The 14,182-nt window shown below is 48.1% G+C and overlaps 2 protein-coding genes across 6 annotated transcripts in view; one reads left to right on the top strand and one right to left on the bottom strand.

Moving 5' to 3' along the window:
• LOC118229457 (autophagy-related protein 16-1-like) overlaps positions 1 to 3,790 on the bottom strand; it is a 12,665-nt gene extending 8,875 nt beyond the window's left edge. The window contains exons 1-6 of one of the 3 annotated variants that reach the window (XM_035421418.1): positions 3,608 to 3,790; positions 2,586 to 2,701; positions 1,968 to 2,061; positions 1,447 to 1,552; positions 706 to 779; positions 151 to 402 (exon numbers count right to left, since the gene is read on the bottom strand). In XM_035421418.1, the coding sequence (XP_035277309.1) occupies positions 151 to 402; positions 706 to 779; positions 1,447 to 1,552; positions 1,968 to 2,061; positions 2,586 to 2,697 (638 nt within the window). In that variant the 5' untranslated portion in view covers positions 2,698 to 2,701; positions 3,608 to 3,790. Of the gene's footprint in view, positions 1 to 150; positions 403 to 705; positions 780 to 1,446; positions 1,553 to 1,967; positions 2,062 to 2,585; positions 2,702 to 3,277; positions 3,542 to 3,607 lie in introns of those variants that run through there. The other 2 variants (XM_035421416.1, XM_035421417.1) reach the window with 2 other exon arrangements.
• Positions 3,791 to 3,847: 57 nt separating this feature from the next.
• crfb16 (cytokine receptor family member B16) lies at positions 3,848 to 14,148 on the top strand. 3 transcript variants are annotated; one of them, XM_035421429.1, is made up of 7 exons: positions 8,755 to 8,837; positions 9,994 to 10,117; positions 10,305 to 10,495; positions 11,710 to 11,834; positions 12,261 to 12,405; positions 12,873 to 13,033; positions 13,186 to 14,148. In XM_035421429.1, exons 1-7 carry the CDS (start codon positions 8,759 to 8,761, stop codon positions 13,282 to 13,284), a joined length of 924 nt encoding a protein of 307 aa, XP_035277320.1. In that variant the 5' UTR covers positions 8,755 to 8,758; the 3' UTR covers positions 13,285 to 14,148. The 3 variants fall into 3 exon arrangements, with proteins under 3 accessions (XP_035277321.1, XP_035277320.1, XP_035277319.1); XM_035421430.1 differs by lacking the exons at positions 8,755 to 8,837; positions 13,186 to 14,148 and adding an exon at positions 3,848 to 3,906 and having other exon boundaries at positions 12,873 to 13,173; XM_035421428.1 differs by lacking the exon at positions 13,186 to 14,148 and having other exon boundaries at positions 12,873 to 13,173.
• The last annotated feature ends 34 nt before the right edge of the window (positions 14,149 to 14,182 follow it).

Here is a 14,182-nt window from a genome sequence, read left to right as displayed (position 1 = left end):
TTCTCTGCGTTGAGGCGGTTAGCCTCCTGGTTGTGATTACCTGGTGTCCTTCTCGTTCTCTGCGTTGAGGCGGTTAGCCTCCTGGTTGTGATTACCTGGTGTCCTTCTCGTTCTCTGCGTTGAGGCGGTTGGCCTCCTGGTTGTGATTACCTGGTGTCCTTCTCGTTCTCTGCGTTGAGGAGGTTGGCCTCCTGGGCCTTCTCGGCCATCCAGCGGGAGACCAGCTCCTGGTTGTCCTCGGTGGCGCGGCGCAGCTTCTCCTCCAGCGCGCCGAAGGTGATCTGCAGGGCGTCGTACTCGTCCCGCAGCGTCTGATTGGCCCGCTCCAGGTCCTGCAGGCTGCCGCCCAGGCCCCGGCACTCCGCCTCCAGCTCAGAGATGCGCCGCTGGTACTGCAGTATCCTGCCAGCAGGGGGCAGAGCGAGGCTCAGAGAGGCACACATGCACAGGCACACACACGTGCACATGCATATACGCACACACAGGCACATACACACACACGTGCACACATGCATGGACGCACACACACAAACACACACGTGCACACACATACACACACACACGCACACACACACATATGCACAAGGATGTGCATGCTCGCACACACACACACACATACAAACACACACGCACACGTGCATGCACGCACGCACACACACTTTCACAAAAAAGCACAAACACACGCTCAGCTTGTTCCACACTCACTGAGCCTCATTGGTCTGAATCTCCTTGTCCTTCAGCTGGATCAGGTTATTAAGTTCTATCACATTCTGGGCCAGCTGCAAGGAAACAAGAGTCCAGGCACCAATCACTGACCAGCACTGCCCAACAGTGACCAATCACTGACCAACTTCCAATTTTTCTTTTACTACCTTAACTTGAGTGGGCCAATTACAAATCACAAGAGTAAGCTGTATCCGTCGCAAAATGTTACTAAAGCAACATCACTAAAGCAAGAAAATGCAAGTTACCTACGCCAACCCTCGAACCACAGTCGCACATATGCACAGAGAGATATGCCAAGCCATTAAAAACCAGAATGAATTACATTAGGAGTGCTCGGGGCTACAGGGTGGAGATGGAAGTCAGCTGTACAGCCGACGTCAGGACTGTTAACTCATATTTCATGCTTAATTTTCCTATTTTGCAAAATCAGGTGCATGCATGCAGAAACTGTACCCACAGGCAAAACTCTGCACCAGTGAGCTGCAGTGGCTAGTTTTACACTTTGAAGAGCAGATTCTCTTTGAAGAAACGTTTTTTTTCAGATTCTTAAGTCAGTGTTCTAGAACTCCACCGATTTCTGTTGCCAGTAGCGATCGTTACATCAGAATTAGAATGTTCTAATCACACATCCGGGATCTTACACCTTAGAGGGGTAAATGAAGGGACTGAGCAGCGGCAGACAGAGGGACGGGGGACAGACAGGCGGACAGACGGACAGACCTCTCCTCTCTTCTTGTGCAGCTCGGTCAGCTCCTCCTGGTGCCGGATGCGGATGTGAGCCATCTCCTGCAGCAGTGCGTCCCCACGACCCGCTTCTGCCGCAGGGCTGCAGAACACAGAGAGTCCCCGCAAACCACGGTACTGAACAATACACAAACGCACCCGCAATACGCACACAAACACACAGACACACACACACACACAGACACAGACACATACACACACACAAACACAAAAACATATTTACACAGACACAGACACACATATACACAGACACACACACAAACACACACACATACAATAGGCGTGCACACAGCACACACAAACACACACACGCACACAGACACATACACAAACACAAAAACACATTTACACAGACACAAACACACACACATACAATAGGCATGCACACAGCACACACAAACACACACACACACAAACTCAAACACACACACACATCTACACAGACACATACACACACACACACACAGGGATGTATCTCCTTTGTGTTGTAGTCCTACCTGAGGTCATGTCTGTTCTGATGGTCAAACTTGTCAGTCTGGAGTCTCTCTGACCAGACAGCCTGTAGGTCAGATTTCTCGAGGAGCCGATTATCTGAAGCACACACACACACACACACACACACACACACACACACACACATGCACACACACACACACGCACACACACACAGCAGTAGGTAACAAAGTCCACACCCGTCACTTCAATGCCACCACAACACTTGATGAGACTCCACAGTGCAACATGATCCAGATAGACAGACACTACTACGACATTCTCCTGGGAGTAGGCGGGAGCAGCGATTGGTCCAGCCCCTGGGGAGCAATTACAGCTTTAGTGTAGCGAAGTGACTGGCTATCCCTTGTTGAACAGTTGCTGATTGAACGCACAAATTGGCTCATCCCTTTGGGAGTAGGCTCTGCTCAAGCACAGCGATTGGCCAGCCACGAGAAAGCAGGTGCTGACGGAGCACAGCGATTGGCCACCCACGAGAAAGCAGACAGCGACGGAGCACAGCGATCGTCGCTCTGGATAAGAGCGTCTGCCAAATGCCTGTAATGTAATGTCATGTAATGATTGGCCCAGCCCCTGTGGAAGAAGCTGCCAGCCGCTCTCACATTGGTGGATGAGCTCCTCGAAGGCCTGCCTCTGCACCCGGTCCCTCTGCTTCAGCTGGTCCGCAATGTGCTTCTTCCACGGCCGTTTCGCCTGGCCCCCTGGATCCGACATACCCCTGCAGGACCAAGAGAGCCCGGGGAGCCGAATGTCACAACGCTACTCTGCCTTTACTCAAACTTTTACGGTCAGGCCCCCCTTTGGTAACAGTAAGAATGCTCAGGGACGTGCAGCAGTCACGAGCACTTATTTTTATCAAACTGACCCACTACTTGACTGTGTGTAACAGGGAATTTATTCAAGATGTCACCTTACAGCACTTGTCACTTGTCATCAGTCTAATTTTGCATCTGATGTAGGTCTACACACCCCTCGAACCGCACCTAGCCTGACAGTGCTCTGGTGTTCATGAACACAAACAACTATCGCTAAATTAGGAAGGGATGTGGAATCTGTTAACACGCATAGCAACCAAAAAAACGGTGCCACTGATTTAATTAGGGCAGAGACTCAAAAGAATCCCAACATCCTCTGGTCAGCGCTTTATCAATGTCGGTTGCTAGGGCAACAAATTTTGAACCCATAAACACGCGGTTGTTTGGAAACTTGGGAATTTATTTGACACAGTTTGCCAACTGTCAACGACGTTGCTTATATACTGAGAGGCTGAGCAGCAGTCGCTAATATCACATACCTTGGTTGAAGCGTTCTCGGAGTACGACTGGATAGCAAGCGAATTTATAAAAATATATAAAACAGCTGGTTAGGTAGGCTAATCTAGATACAGTAGCAATGCGATTCCTGCATCAGTGTATGCGGTACAGTGAATATTCAACGTGTATAGCGGACTGACCACATATTCCATCGCTTGAGTCGTAAACAAGTGCTACATAATGTTATCATTTTAGCTCCTGCTGCGCCTTTTACTGCAAGGCAGCGTTTGCTGATAGCCAACAACACACTTCCGCGTATCCAAGTTCACAGCTTCCCATCGCACATAAAAAACCAACGGAAAGGCACCTACGGGTAAACGAGTCTCCGTCGCCAGGGAATGGTGTCCGGCCGAACAGATTAACTGATGTTTACGTTGTGTTGGTGCAAGAGCGCAAGATTTTCCTATCGTTATTTTTTCAACATGGCAATCTCCACATCATTCCACAGTGTTGTTGCCCCATAAACAAAGTAACATGCAGACGGGTCCTCTCTATAACATCGTCGTGTAAAAATTAGGTAAGCAGCGCGTCACCCTGGGACTGACGCGAGATAGTGAAGCAAGCCGATGGAAGCAACCGCTTCGCCATTCTTTGCACCGTTCACTTAAAGGTGCAGTACTTGCCTATGTAATGAATATCGTTGAACGTTTTCAGTATCTGTAGCACATTTTAATTATAGTGTAGAAGACGATCCGATTTCTAAACGGTATTAGCAAACAAACATGGTCTACGTAGCCTACTGTTTATGGGACGTGCCTCCTGGTCATCGAAGGGCTTTTAAAAAAAAGTGTAATTAGTCTTTTGTTTTCTTATTTTCCTCTGTACGTGATTCATATCAGAGAATGGCGTCTGATATGTAGGCCTACAACTTAACCCTTAAATTCAACTTTAAATCTTGGTATGCTTGCCATGTGCTGCGGGCAAGCTTTGACGTTTTTAAGTATAGATTGTATTTGCATTTTAAGTATGCATAGCTACCGAGGTTTCGCAGACAAAAAAAAAACAAGCAAGTTCCGTGCATTCTTGTTTTTGTTCGAATGCAGTTATATGGTTCTCCAACAGAGGGTAGCACAGGAAAAGTTATACAATAAGTTCTCCCGGACAATTTCAGGCTGCTGGTATATGAATACATGAAAATAAGCTTCAACTACTGTTTATATGGCACTTATATGATATTTTAAATGAAACCAGTCATTCATTTTTATATTTCATGCCGATAAATCTAAAAAATCTTTAAAAAAAATTAAACATCAAGTGGTATCAAACAATATAAAAGTTTATTAAAACAAATACATGAAATAATATCTACTGTACCATACCATCCCAAGCTTATACATGCAATCATACCTGAATGACCACATGTATACTTATTTAACACACATACATTTACCAATTAATTCATAATTAATTATGTACAATAAAAACAAAGCCAAGTGCCAAAGTAACGATTATAAAAATTACTATTATTATTATTATTATTATTATTATTATTATTATTATTATTATTATTAATAATAATAATAATAATAATAATAATAATAATAAGAGAAACGTGATGCTCCCACTCTCTGAGGTTGGTACAGCTTTGACTGTCAATGAACAGTCTGACCTTCAACTCTCTTGACCTTCAACAAGCACAAAATTATCTGGCCTTCAACTCTCTTGACCTTCAACAAGCACAGAATAGTCTGACCTTCAACTCTCTTGACCTTCAACAAGAATAGAATAGAACCTGTTGGGAGAAAGAGAGAAAGAACTGAGCATATTAGATTCAGTCAGCCATACAGCATGTACGTTAGAGACAGACAGACAGACCTGCTTTTCTGTCAGGAGACAGACATACAAACATGACCGAAGGGTTCCATTCAAGGAAAAAAAAAATGCATTGCAAGCAGTTTCCTCTGGAATGCAAAGGAAAGTACGTAAAACACGTTGTGCTGAATGTCCCCTTGCAGAACAATGTTAATGTGGCTACTGACTGGGTGATTGTGTCATGGTGTGACTCAGATTCTTAAACATATCATGTGCTGCTTGGTTATTCCAGTGGGTGCACTAGAGCACCCCCCTTCCCTCCCGGCGAAGAGGCACAAACATTTCGAATATTTCTGCAGAAGCATTTAGAATGAACATAGCATTCCAGGCCAGTGGTTACTAAATATCTTGCTTTTTCGATACGTCCCCCAGTAAGAGACAGACAGACAGACATGCTGATTAGGTTTGGGACTGGCATGCTGTACATCTGTTGCTGGCCCAGGCACAGGTGTGGTTGAGGGTCTCAGGGTGCGGGCCACCCACCTTTTTCGGTGGTAGTGTGTCGCTCCTCTGGCAGGTACAGCGGGTGACCTTTAGGTTTACAAGACCAGTTCCTTACCCATTACACTACACTGCCGCCCCTGATTTCCTGGTTCAGTAAATCTACAGACAGGCAGATGAAAACTGTCTGCCCCTAAGCCCCACAGCAGGAACATGGACATTTCATTCTACGTCAAATGGCGTTAATCCCTAAGCATTTTATTTCAAAGGCGGAAATAGCTTCAGTGAGGCTTCATTTAAGCCCCTGGCGATGCATCAACCTCACTGAGCCAGGTTTTGGTTTTACTGTTCACTGTTAGTTGACTTTGGTGGGGTGTTGGAGTGTGCTCTCATTATTGACTGTGTCCACACCACCGTTTTTTCCCTCCTTTGTCTGTCTAACGGACTCAGTTTGCATGCGGAAATGAATACACGACAAACAAAACGCACGCAACTGTGAAGAACTGCGGCAGCAGCAGGCCAAAAAGTGGTCGTATTTTTTTTTTTTAAAAAGGTGAAAAGGTTTTGCCGCAGTTGAGAGAGAACAGCCAATCGCGTCGTGCGCTGGATGTTCCGCTGGGCGGTACAGCGACGGTAGATCGGTCCCTCGTTTGCTCCGGACACATGAGCGGCAATGGGGCGCTAAGGTCAGAGGAGATGAGGGGAGCGGCCCCAAACGATACCGCTTTGGGCTTTGTGAAGCCCTGCCCCAGCGCGCCACTGGATTTCCGCCTGGACGTGAAGCCTCCATGGTTTTACGGCTTTATGTTTTCACTCTTGTTTGTGAGTCCGTGTGCCCCCTCGCAGGGTCCTTGGAAGAGCAGGAATCCGGAACCTTCTCTTTGCCTCTTATCTGTTACGTGTTCAGTGTCACATAGGATCTTCCTCACTGTAGCTAATCCAGTGAGTGCACTTCCCTCCCTCATGACATGCACACACACATACAAACACACACACACAGACACATGCAAATGCGCACACACACACACACACACACACGTGAATGCATGCACGCACACTCAAATGCACACATACACACACACACACACACACACGAATGCATACATGTACACACACGCGCACACACGCACACACATGAATGCACACACTCACACACACACGCACGCACAGGGAAACAAAGAGTAATCTTGGTCACAACAATTCAGAGATTGGGCAAGAGTCCAATGTCACATTAATACAGAGAGGAGAGAAAGAGAGAGCATGGGAGAGAGCAAGAAAGAGAGAGAAAACAAAAGAGACGGGGAGACAGTTGCAGCTCATTTAAGGCCCTTGGATGTACCTTATTACTAATCGGGAGGTAAAGGAGAGACTGCATGGCTCTAGTCTGGTAAAGCTATGGTCCAGACGGTGTCCTCAGCGAGATCCCTCCAGGGCAGCTATTGCTATGACTCATTCTGAGCGTAGTTTACTTCACTGACGGCTGGAAACAAGGGCTGATGATCCCCATTGTGTCTGTCAGAAAATAAACAACTGCGGACGCGTTAGAGAATTTGCTCAAGAGTATCAGATATGGAGAAGTCTTACGCTTTCTTGAAGAAGGCAAAACGTTCACATTTGCACCCTGCACATCCTAATTGCTAATTGTGTCTGTAAAAGTAAGACAAATTTCATTGTTTTGTAGATTTCCAAAAGCATTTATTTGTATTTTGCGCAAAATGTTCTTTTGCTGACTTACTAAAATTTATGTAAATGATGATAACGCAATTTAATGCATGAATTATTGCCAGTGTCAGAATAAGTGTGTCATTACAGCAAGGACTAGCCCTTTAGCTGAATGTGTAATACAATTAACAATTGTTACTGTACCACCATGAGGCTAAATGACTGTTATATTGGGTGTATGGCCAGCAGCCAAGCAGTACAGCCCACTCTAAGAGAGAGAAATCAATAACAAAACAAAACCTTTTTTTTTTTTTTTTTTTTTTAAAGAATTGCACAGGCAACCTGTCCACCAATCACAACTCTCCTCCTACTGATCTCTCTTCACCACACATCCCAGGGAGAAACACTCGTCTTACAAAGCCTTTAGGCTGAAATCTTTGCACATTTGATAGTTTTACATCTTGCAACAAATCTATTATTTGGTACAGCAATGCTTTCAGTGTAAAAACATGACATAATTAAGATGACTACCATTTGGTCTTAGGTCTTATTGCATAGTCTTCTGTATTAATGAGCTGATTTTATAATAATAATAATAATTATTATTATTATAATTATTACATTAATGGCTGAGGTTAGTGTTAGGTATATGGTACATATTTATTTTTTGTTTATTTAAGGCAGGATTTGAGTTATATCCAGTTGCTAACTTTTGTTTTGGGTTAAACCGCAATTTATGAATTTTTAGAACTAAGTCTAATATTTGAATGTATTAAAATGATATATATACAGTATATGTGTGTGTGTGTATGTGTGTGTATATGTATGTATGTGTGTGTTTATAACCTGTCAGAATAAGCCAAAGATACAAAGGATTGACATAGGAAAAGCAGGGTGATGATGATGCGATAATGGGAGCCGGTAGAACAGGTCTAACTTCCATGACAGGACTGACGCGTCACTGTGGAGTCACTGTGAAGTGAAACCACATAACCACTCGATCACTCAGACACACACCTGCCACGGCACGCATCTCACACACACCCAGAGACAGCGCTGCTCACTCACGCTCACACACACACTCAGAGACAGCGCGGCTCACTCACGCTCTCACACACACTCAGAGACAGCGCGGCTCACTCACGCTCTCACACACACTCAGAGACGGCGCTGCTCACTCACGCTCACACACACACGGTCCACCCGCACCGGACCTGAGGAGGACTTGTTTGTTTATTTAGTGGCGAGAAGGATTTTTGGCGGCGTGTGGATTTTTTTCGCATTTGTTTGTCATCTATTTCAACCGAGTCTATTTCTATATCAGCCTGTCTGCATTTGTCTGGAGGGCTGAGGGGAATGGACAGGGGGTAAGTCATATTAATCAGGTTTCCCGTGGGAAGCAGCTCTTCCACAGTGCTCACCCTGGTCTGACAGGGTGGAAAAGTGCCCCTCTCCAGGGGCAGGGAGGGGCTGCAGGAACAGAAGAACAGAAGAACCAAGGACTGTGTGGGGGGGGGGGGGGGGGGGGGGGGGGGGGCGAGCAGGGGATGCCTAAGAATGGGGAACCATCTGCCCTGATGCTTCTACTGCCTCTGCTCCTACGCCTCATCCCTGCTACAGAGACAGGTACTGTACCATACCCAACTGCCACACATCAGCACACACACACACACATATACACACAGACATATACATACACACACACAAGCAACCACACAAGCACACACACACCAACACACACACAAGCACCCTCACACACACATATACACACAGACATATACATACACACACACAAGCACACACACACCAACACACACACACAAACATATACACACAGACATATACACACACACACAAGCAACCACACACACACAAGCACACACACACCAACACACACACACATATACACACACACACACATATATACACACATACACATGCACTGACATACACCGGTATAGTACATCTCACACACAAATGACTAAAAATGCACATTTTCATGTGCTGCTTCATTTTCTCGTTAACCTCCATTGCGTTGTGCCTCGGCCGCTGTGTGCCCTGTACCGAGTGTGAGGGTTAAAAAGCAGAAGTCAGTGGCAGTTCGACACCATGGCCGGAGGGCGAGCAGTTAGCACACCAAAAATGTGATCTAGAAAAACATGTCTTCGGTTTCTCCGAGATGAGCTCTTACGCGCGCAACAAGCAGGGTTATTTCAAACGAATCGAAAGACGGCACTGACGACAGCTGTAAAAAAAAAAAAAAAAAAGCTGTTAAAAATGAACCCTGTGTTCGGACGCGGCGTCCGCGCCCCTCTCAGAACCTCGTTTGGGCCGTGGTCGGACACGGCCCCCTGCGCGCGCCTCGAGAAGGATGCGGTTTGCCGCGCGTTCTGGAAATTTTCCTCTCCGGGAATATGAAAGACAGGGATGATAAATCAGCAGCTTGTCAAGGTTTCACACCTGGGGCGCATACCAGGGGCGTACGAGGGTAACGAGAAACGACAATCAGGAGAGAGGGTGGGAGGGGTGTGTGTGTGTGTGTGTGTGCATGCGTGCGTGTGTTTGTGTGTGTGTGTGCGTATGTGTATGGTGGAGGGGGGCTGGTGGGAGATGTCAGCATGACATATGTGAGGGGACCTACTGCATACATGCAGCTGCTTGCTTTTTGTATCTGTACAAACAAAACGACCTCAGTCGAGACAGCTTTCTCTCAGTTAGACAGGGGTGGGGAGGGGGGGCCTGGGTGTATATGCTCACATGTCCGTTTTTATGTAAAACACAGACACCGGGAAGTTACCCTCACCACAAGGAGTCTTCATAGAATCAACCAACATGAGGCACTTGCTGAAATGGCGCCCCCTGCAGGTCCCCTGCCACCCTGTCAGCTACTCAGTACAGTACCAGGGGTGAGTCTGGTGTGTGTGTGTGTGTGTGTGTGTGTGCCTTACAGGAATCTGTGTCTCATTATTTATGGATGTCACGTAGGCCACGTATAGATTTAGCTTCAGTTCAGTATAGGTTCGCGTATGAAATGCCGAGCAGTTGTGTTGCATTGTTGGGTGTGGATTTTCAGCGCGATTTCTCTCACCGCAGGTATTTTGAGCTGTTCATTAAGAACGGGAGCTGGGAGGACGCCCCCTACTGTCGGAACGTCGACGGCGCCGCCTGCGACCTGACGGTCGGCTTCGGCTCCGACTCCGATTACAACGTCCGCGTGAGGGCCGAGTGCGGGGGCCGCGTGTCAGACTGGACCAGGCTCGGAACGCCGTTCAACCGCAGAGAGAGTGAGGGATCATGGGATGTCTGTTCTGTATGCGTGTGTGCGTGTGCGTGCGTGCGTGTGTGTGTGTGAGCGTGTGTGTATGCGTGTGTGTGCGTGTGCGTGTGTGTGTGCGTGTGTGCGTGTGTGTGCGTGTGTGTGCGTGTGTGTTTGTGTGTGCGTGTGTGTGTGTGTGTGTGTGTGTGCGTGCGTGTCTGTGTGTGTGTGTGTGTATTTCAGCTGCTGACCCTGTTTATACTGTAACAGCTCCTGTGGACGTTAGCTCGTTGTTAGCATGCGGGTGTTTATTGGGAAAATGTACGTAAACGTTTTAGAGACCATCTGTCCTAGTTCTAGAATGACCAGCTGACTGCCTGACTGACTGACACATATGTAGACCACTGAAGATGCCCATACCACAGTTAACACACATTCGCACATTAATGTTCACACAAGGAACCTGCTATAAAAAACACACAGGAATACTGTAAGATCGAAAATGCTTACTATAAACATAGAGGATTCAGGCTTTGTACAACATACAATTCCAATATTCCCGTGCCTCGTTGCTCTTTAGAAGTTGAATTTCCACTGAAATGAAGCTCTGACTGAAATGGACTCTGCCACATTGGTGAAGATGTTGATCTGTTGGTGATATTTGTATTAAAAAAGGGGGGAAATTAAATTACAAAGCAGACCCATTAGCGGGGTCAGTAACAGTAGCCATAAAGCTTGACACTAGACGCACTGTTATTGAGCTCGGAAACCTGACATCCTTTGCTGCCGTTGAATAAACCTGAAAAAGCAGCGTATCTAAGATGGATGTTGCATAAGGGGCCTGCTCATACACATGGCGGGGGGGGGGGGGGGGGGGGGGGGCAGTTCCCCCCAATGTTTTCGTAGGAATTAACTGCTGGACTAGCTGGTATGCTTGTCAGACTTCTCGTTTGGGTACGTGAGCCTAGGTGGTCCAGCGGTGTGTTGAAATAGATACCTGTGTCTATGGGCTTGCTGATTGTACCTCACGCTGACCTGGCCACAGGTGCACAGGGCCACTGTTGGCACAGGTGCTGACAGTGTATCTGGGAATTACACTTAAAAAATACTAGCGGATGCTGTTTAAGAGTACTGCCCCCAAAGAACACGCAGTGTTCCCGTGACATTGTAGCGCTGTAGAATCCCATGAGCTGGGCCTGTCCGCGGATCACATGACTCGAGTTTCTCTCCGCCCGCGAACAGCCAACCTGACGGCGCCCAAAATGAAAGCCGCTGTCTCCGGGGACTCCATCCACGTGGTGTTTGCGGACCTCACCGAGATGGTGGACGTGACCCTGAAGCACTGGAGGGAGGGCCTGGAGAAGGAGGTGAGAGGTCTGGACGAGAGGGAGGTGAAGGCTGGAGTAAGGGGTGGGGGGCTGGAGCAGGAGGAGATGAGAGGTCTGGACGAGAGGGAGGTGAAGGCTGGAGTAGGGGGTGAGGGTCTGGAGCAGGAGGAGGTGAGGGTCTGGACGAGAGGGAGGTGAAGGCTGGAGTAGGGGGCGAGTGTCTGGAGCAGGAGGAGGTGAGGTCTGGAGTAGGGGGCGAGGGGCTGGAGCAGGCGGAGGTGAGAGCTGGAGGAGGAGGTGAGGGCTGGAGCAAGAGGTGGTGAGAGCTGGAGCAGGAGGTGAGGGTCTGGAGGAGGAGGTGAGGGCTGGAGCAGGAGGTGAGGGTCTGGAGGAGGTGGTGAGGGTCGAGGCTGTCTCCCAGCCCCCTGGGCTCAGCCTGGCTGATGTGGGCTCTGTCTCCTGCAGGCCTCCATCCAGCACATCATGGTGGAGAGGAATCCCTTCCACCTGGGGGGCCTGGAGGAGGGGGCCACGTACTGCCTGAGCGCGCAGACCGTGGTGCACGACAGAAGAAGCGCCAGTACAGAGCCGCAGTGCTTCAGCATCGCTGGTGAGCGCCGCGCCGAAAGAGACGGCCTCCCTCCGCCTGTGGAACATTATCCTCTCTGCCTCTCTCTCTCTCTCTCTCTCTCTCTCTCTCTCTGCCTCTCTCTCTGCCTCTCTCTCTCTGTCTCTCTCTCTCTCTCTCTCTCTCTCTCCCTCTCTCTCTCTCTCTCTCTCTCTGCCTCTTTCACTCTCTCTCTCACTCTCGCTCTAGTGCTCATGGCTGGTCGGTAAGTGCGTTCTCCTTGCCGTGGTTGGTCAGGTGTTATGTTCTGTGCTTTCCGATTGGCTGCTGGGCTCTCGTCTTCTTGCCACAATCTCACAATCTCTTGCCGAGTGTCTCGGATTGATTGCTTAGTTGCCTCCTTGCCTCCTTGCAATGATTTCACTGGAGGTTCGTGTTGTCGTTGCCATGGTTAGGCAACCGCTGCGTTCCGATTGGTCCCCGTGTTCTCAATGACCCTTCGCTTGCAGTGTCTCCGGAATCTGCCCGCGGCTGGCTGAAGCCCACCGTGGCGTGCGTCGCCGTGGTGATTGTCGCAGGTGTGGGCCTCGCGGCATTTTGGTCTGTGACGAGGTGCTACCCCACCCTCCTGAATACCTGCTGGCCCCAGGAACCCCTGCCAGATGCACTGGTGAGTTCCACGCCCATACACACCCGAGTCTGGATGTTCAGCCAAGAGGGTGACGAAGGGGAATGCTATGTGACCGAGGTGAGGTGTGAAGGGAGCGCGTTTGGCAGGATCGGCTGGGCGGGAGGCGTGTGAGGTGACTCTGTTCTCTGCAGCTCCGCAGGGAGGCCAACACCAGGCTGAGAGTCCTGCCGGAGGAGGAGATCCACGAGCTGTGCCAGCCGGTCCTGGTTCTGCTTCCAGACCCGGTCTGAGGGAGGGAGGGAGGGAGGGAGGAAACGATGAAGAGGAGTGGATCTTCCCACGCTGAGAGCAAAACCCTGCACGCTCACCTGGACCACAGCTCACCTAGATCAGACGTCATCTGGACCAGAACTTTACCGGGACGAGAACCCATCAAGAGCAGAACACAAGGTCCAAACATTACCGGGACTGAAACTCATCTAGAACAGACCACACCCAGGCCAAAACTTACCTGGACTAGAACTAGTCTAGAACAGAAGAAAAGGTCCAAACCTTACCTGGACTTAACTCATCTGGAGCAGAACACACCAGGGCCAAAACTTACCTGGACTACAACTCATCTAGAACTAAGCTAACCTGGACCACAGTTCGCCTTCACTACGGTTTACCTGGGAACTAATGAACTCCATTTCACAGAAACCTAGCAGAAACTCAGAGGTGCTGCTCAGTTGTGTGAACAAACTCTTTGAATAATGACGGATTTACTGTCCAGCAGTTAGCAGCGTGGTTCAGGTCAGACTTGCTGTTTGACTGCAGATCAAATGTTAATTCGATCTACAGATGTTAACAAACACTGTTCAACCGGAGATGTCAAAATGAGCGTTGAAGCATTGTTGATATTGTCAGTATTTCTTAATGTAAATGTGTAGTCAATGAAGTCAATGAATGAAGCATTACCAGAATAGGAAGTGCATTAGCATTTTAAAAAACGATTTCACATACAGCTCAGAAGTATTTTTGTTTTTTTGCAGAAAACTACTGTCAATTATCGTAGATTGATGCGAGTATTATTTCCGCGGGAGTACTGTATTTTTCCAAGACACCATTTTTCTGAAAAGCTATTTCTGTAAAATAAAATTATTTTCTACCTCATACGTTTAGTGCAACAGCTTAGTGGTTTATCCTTGT

This window comes from Anguilla anguilla, chromosome 6 (genome assembly GCF_013347855.1).
Source record: "Anguilla anguilla isolate fAngAng1 chromosome 6, fAngAng1.pri, whole genome shotgun sequence".
Lineage (NCBI taxonomy): Eukaryota > Metazoa > Chordata > Actinopteri > Anguilliformes > Anguillidae > Anguilla > Anguilla anguilla.
This window is presented reverse-complemented; position numbering and strand designations above follow the sequence as displayed.

Excerpts from the sequence above, each read along its gene's own strand:
- crfb16 (XM_035421428.1), top strand. The coding sequence starts at position 8,759 with ATGCCTAAGAATGGGGAACCATCTGCCCTGATGCTTCTACTGCCTCTG. Across the intron at positions 8,838-9,993 it reads CATCCCTGCTACAGAGACAG|ACACCGGGAAGTTACCCTCA; the intron begins GTACTGTACCAT and ends TGTAAAACACAG. Across the intron at positions 10,496-11,709 it reads GCCGTTCAACCGCAGAGAGA|CCAACCTGACGGCGCCCAAA; the intron begins GTGAGGGATCAT and ends GCCCGCGAACAG.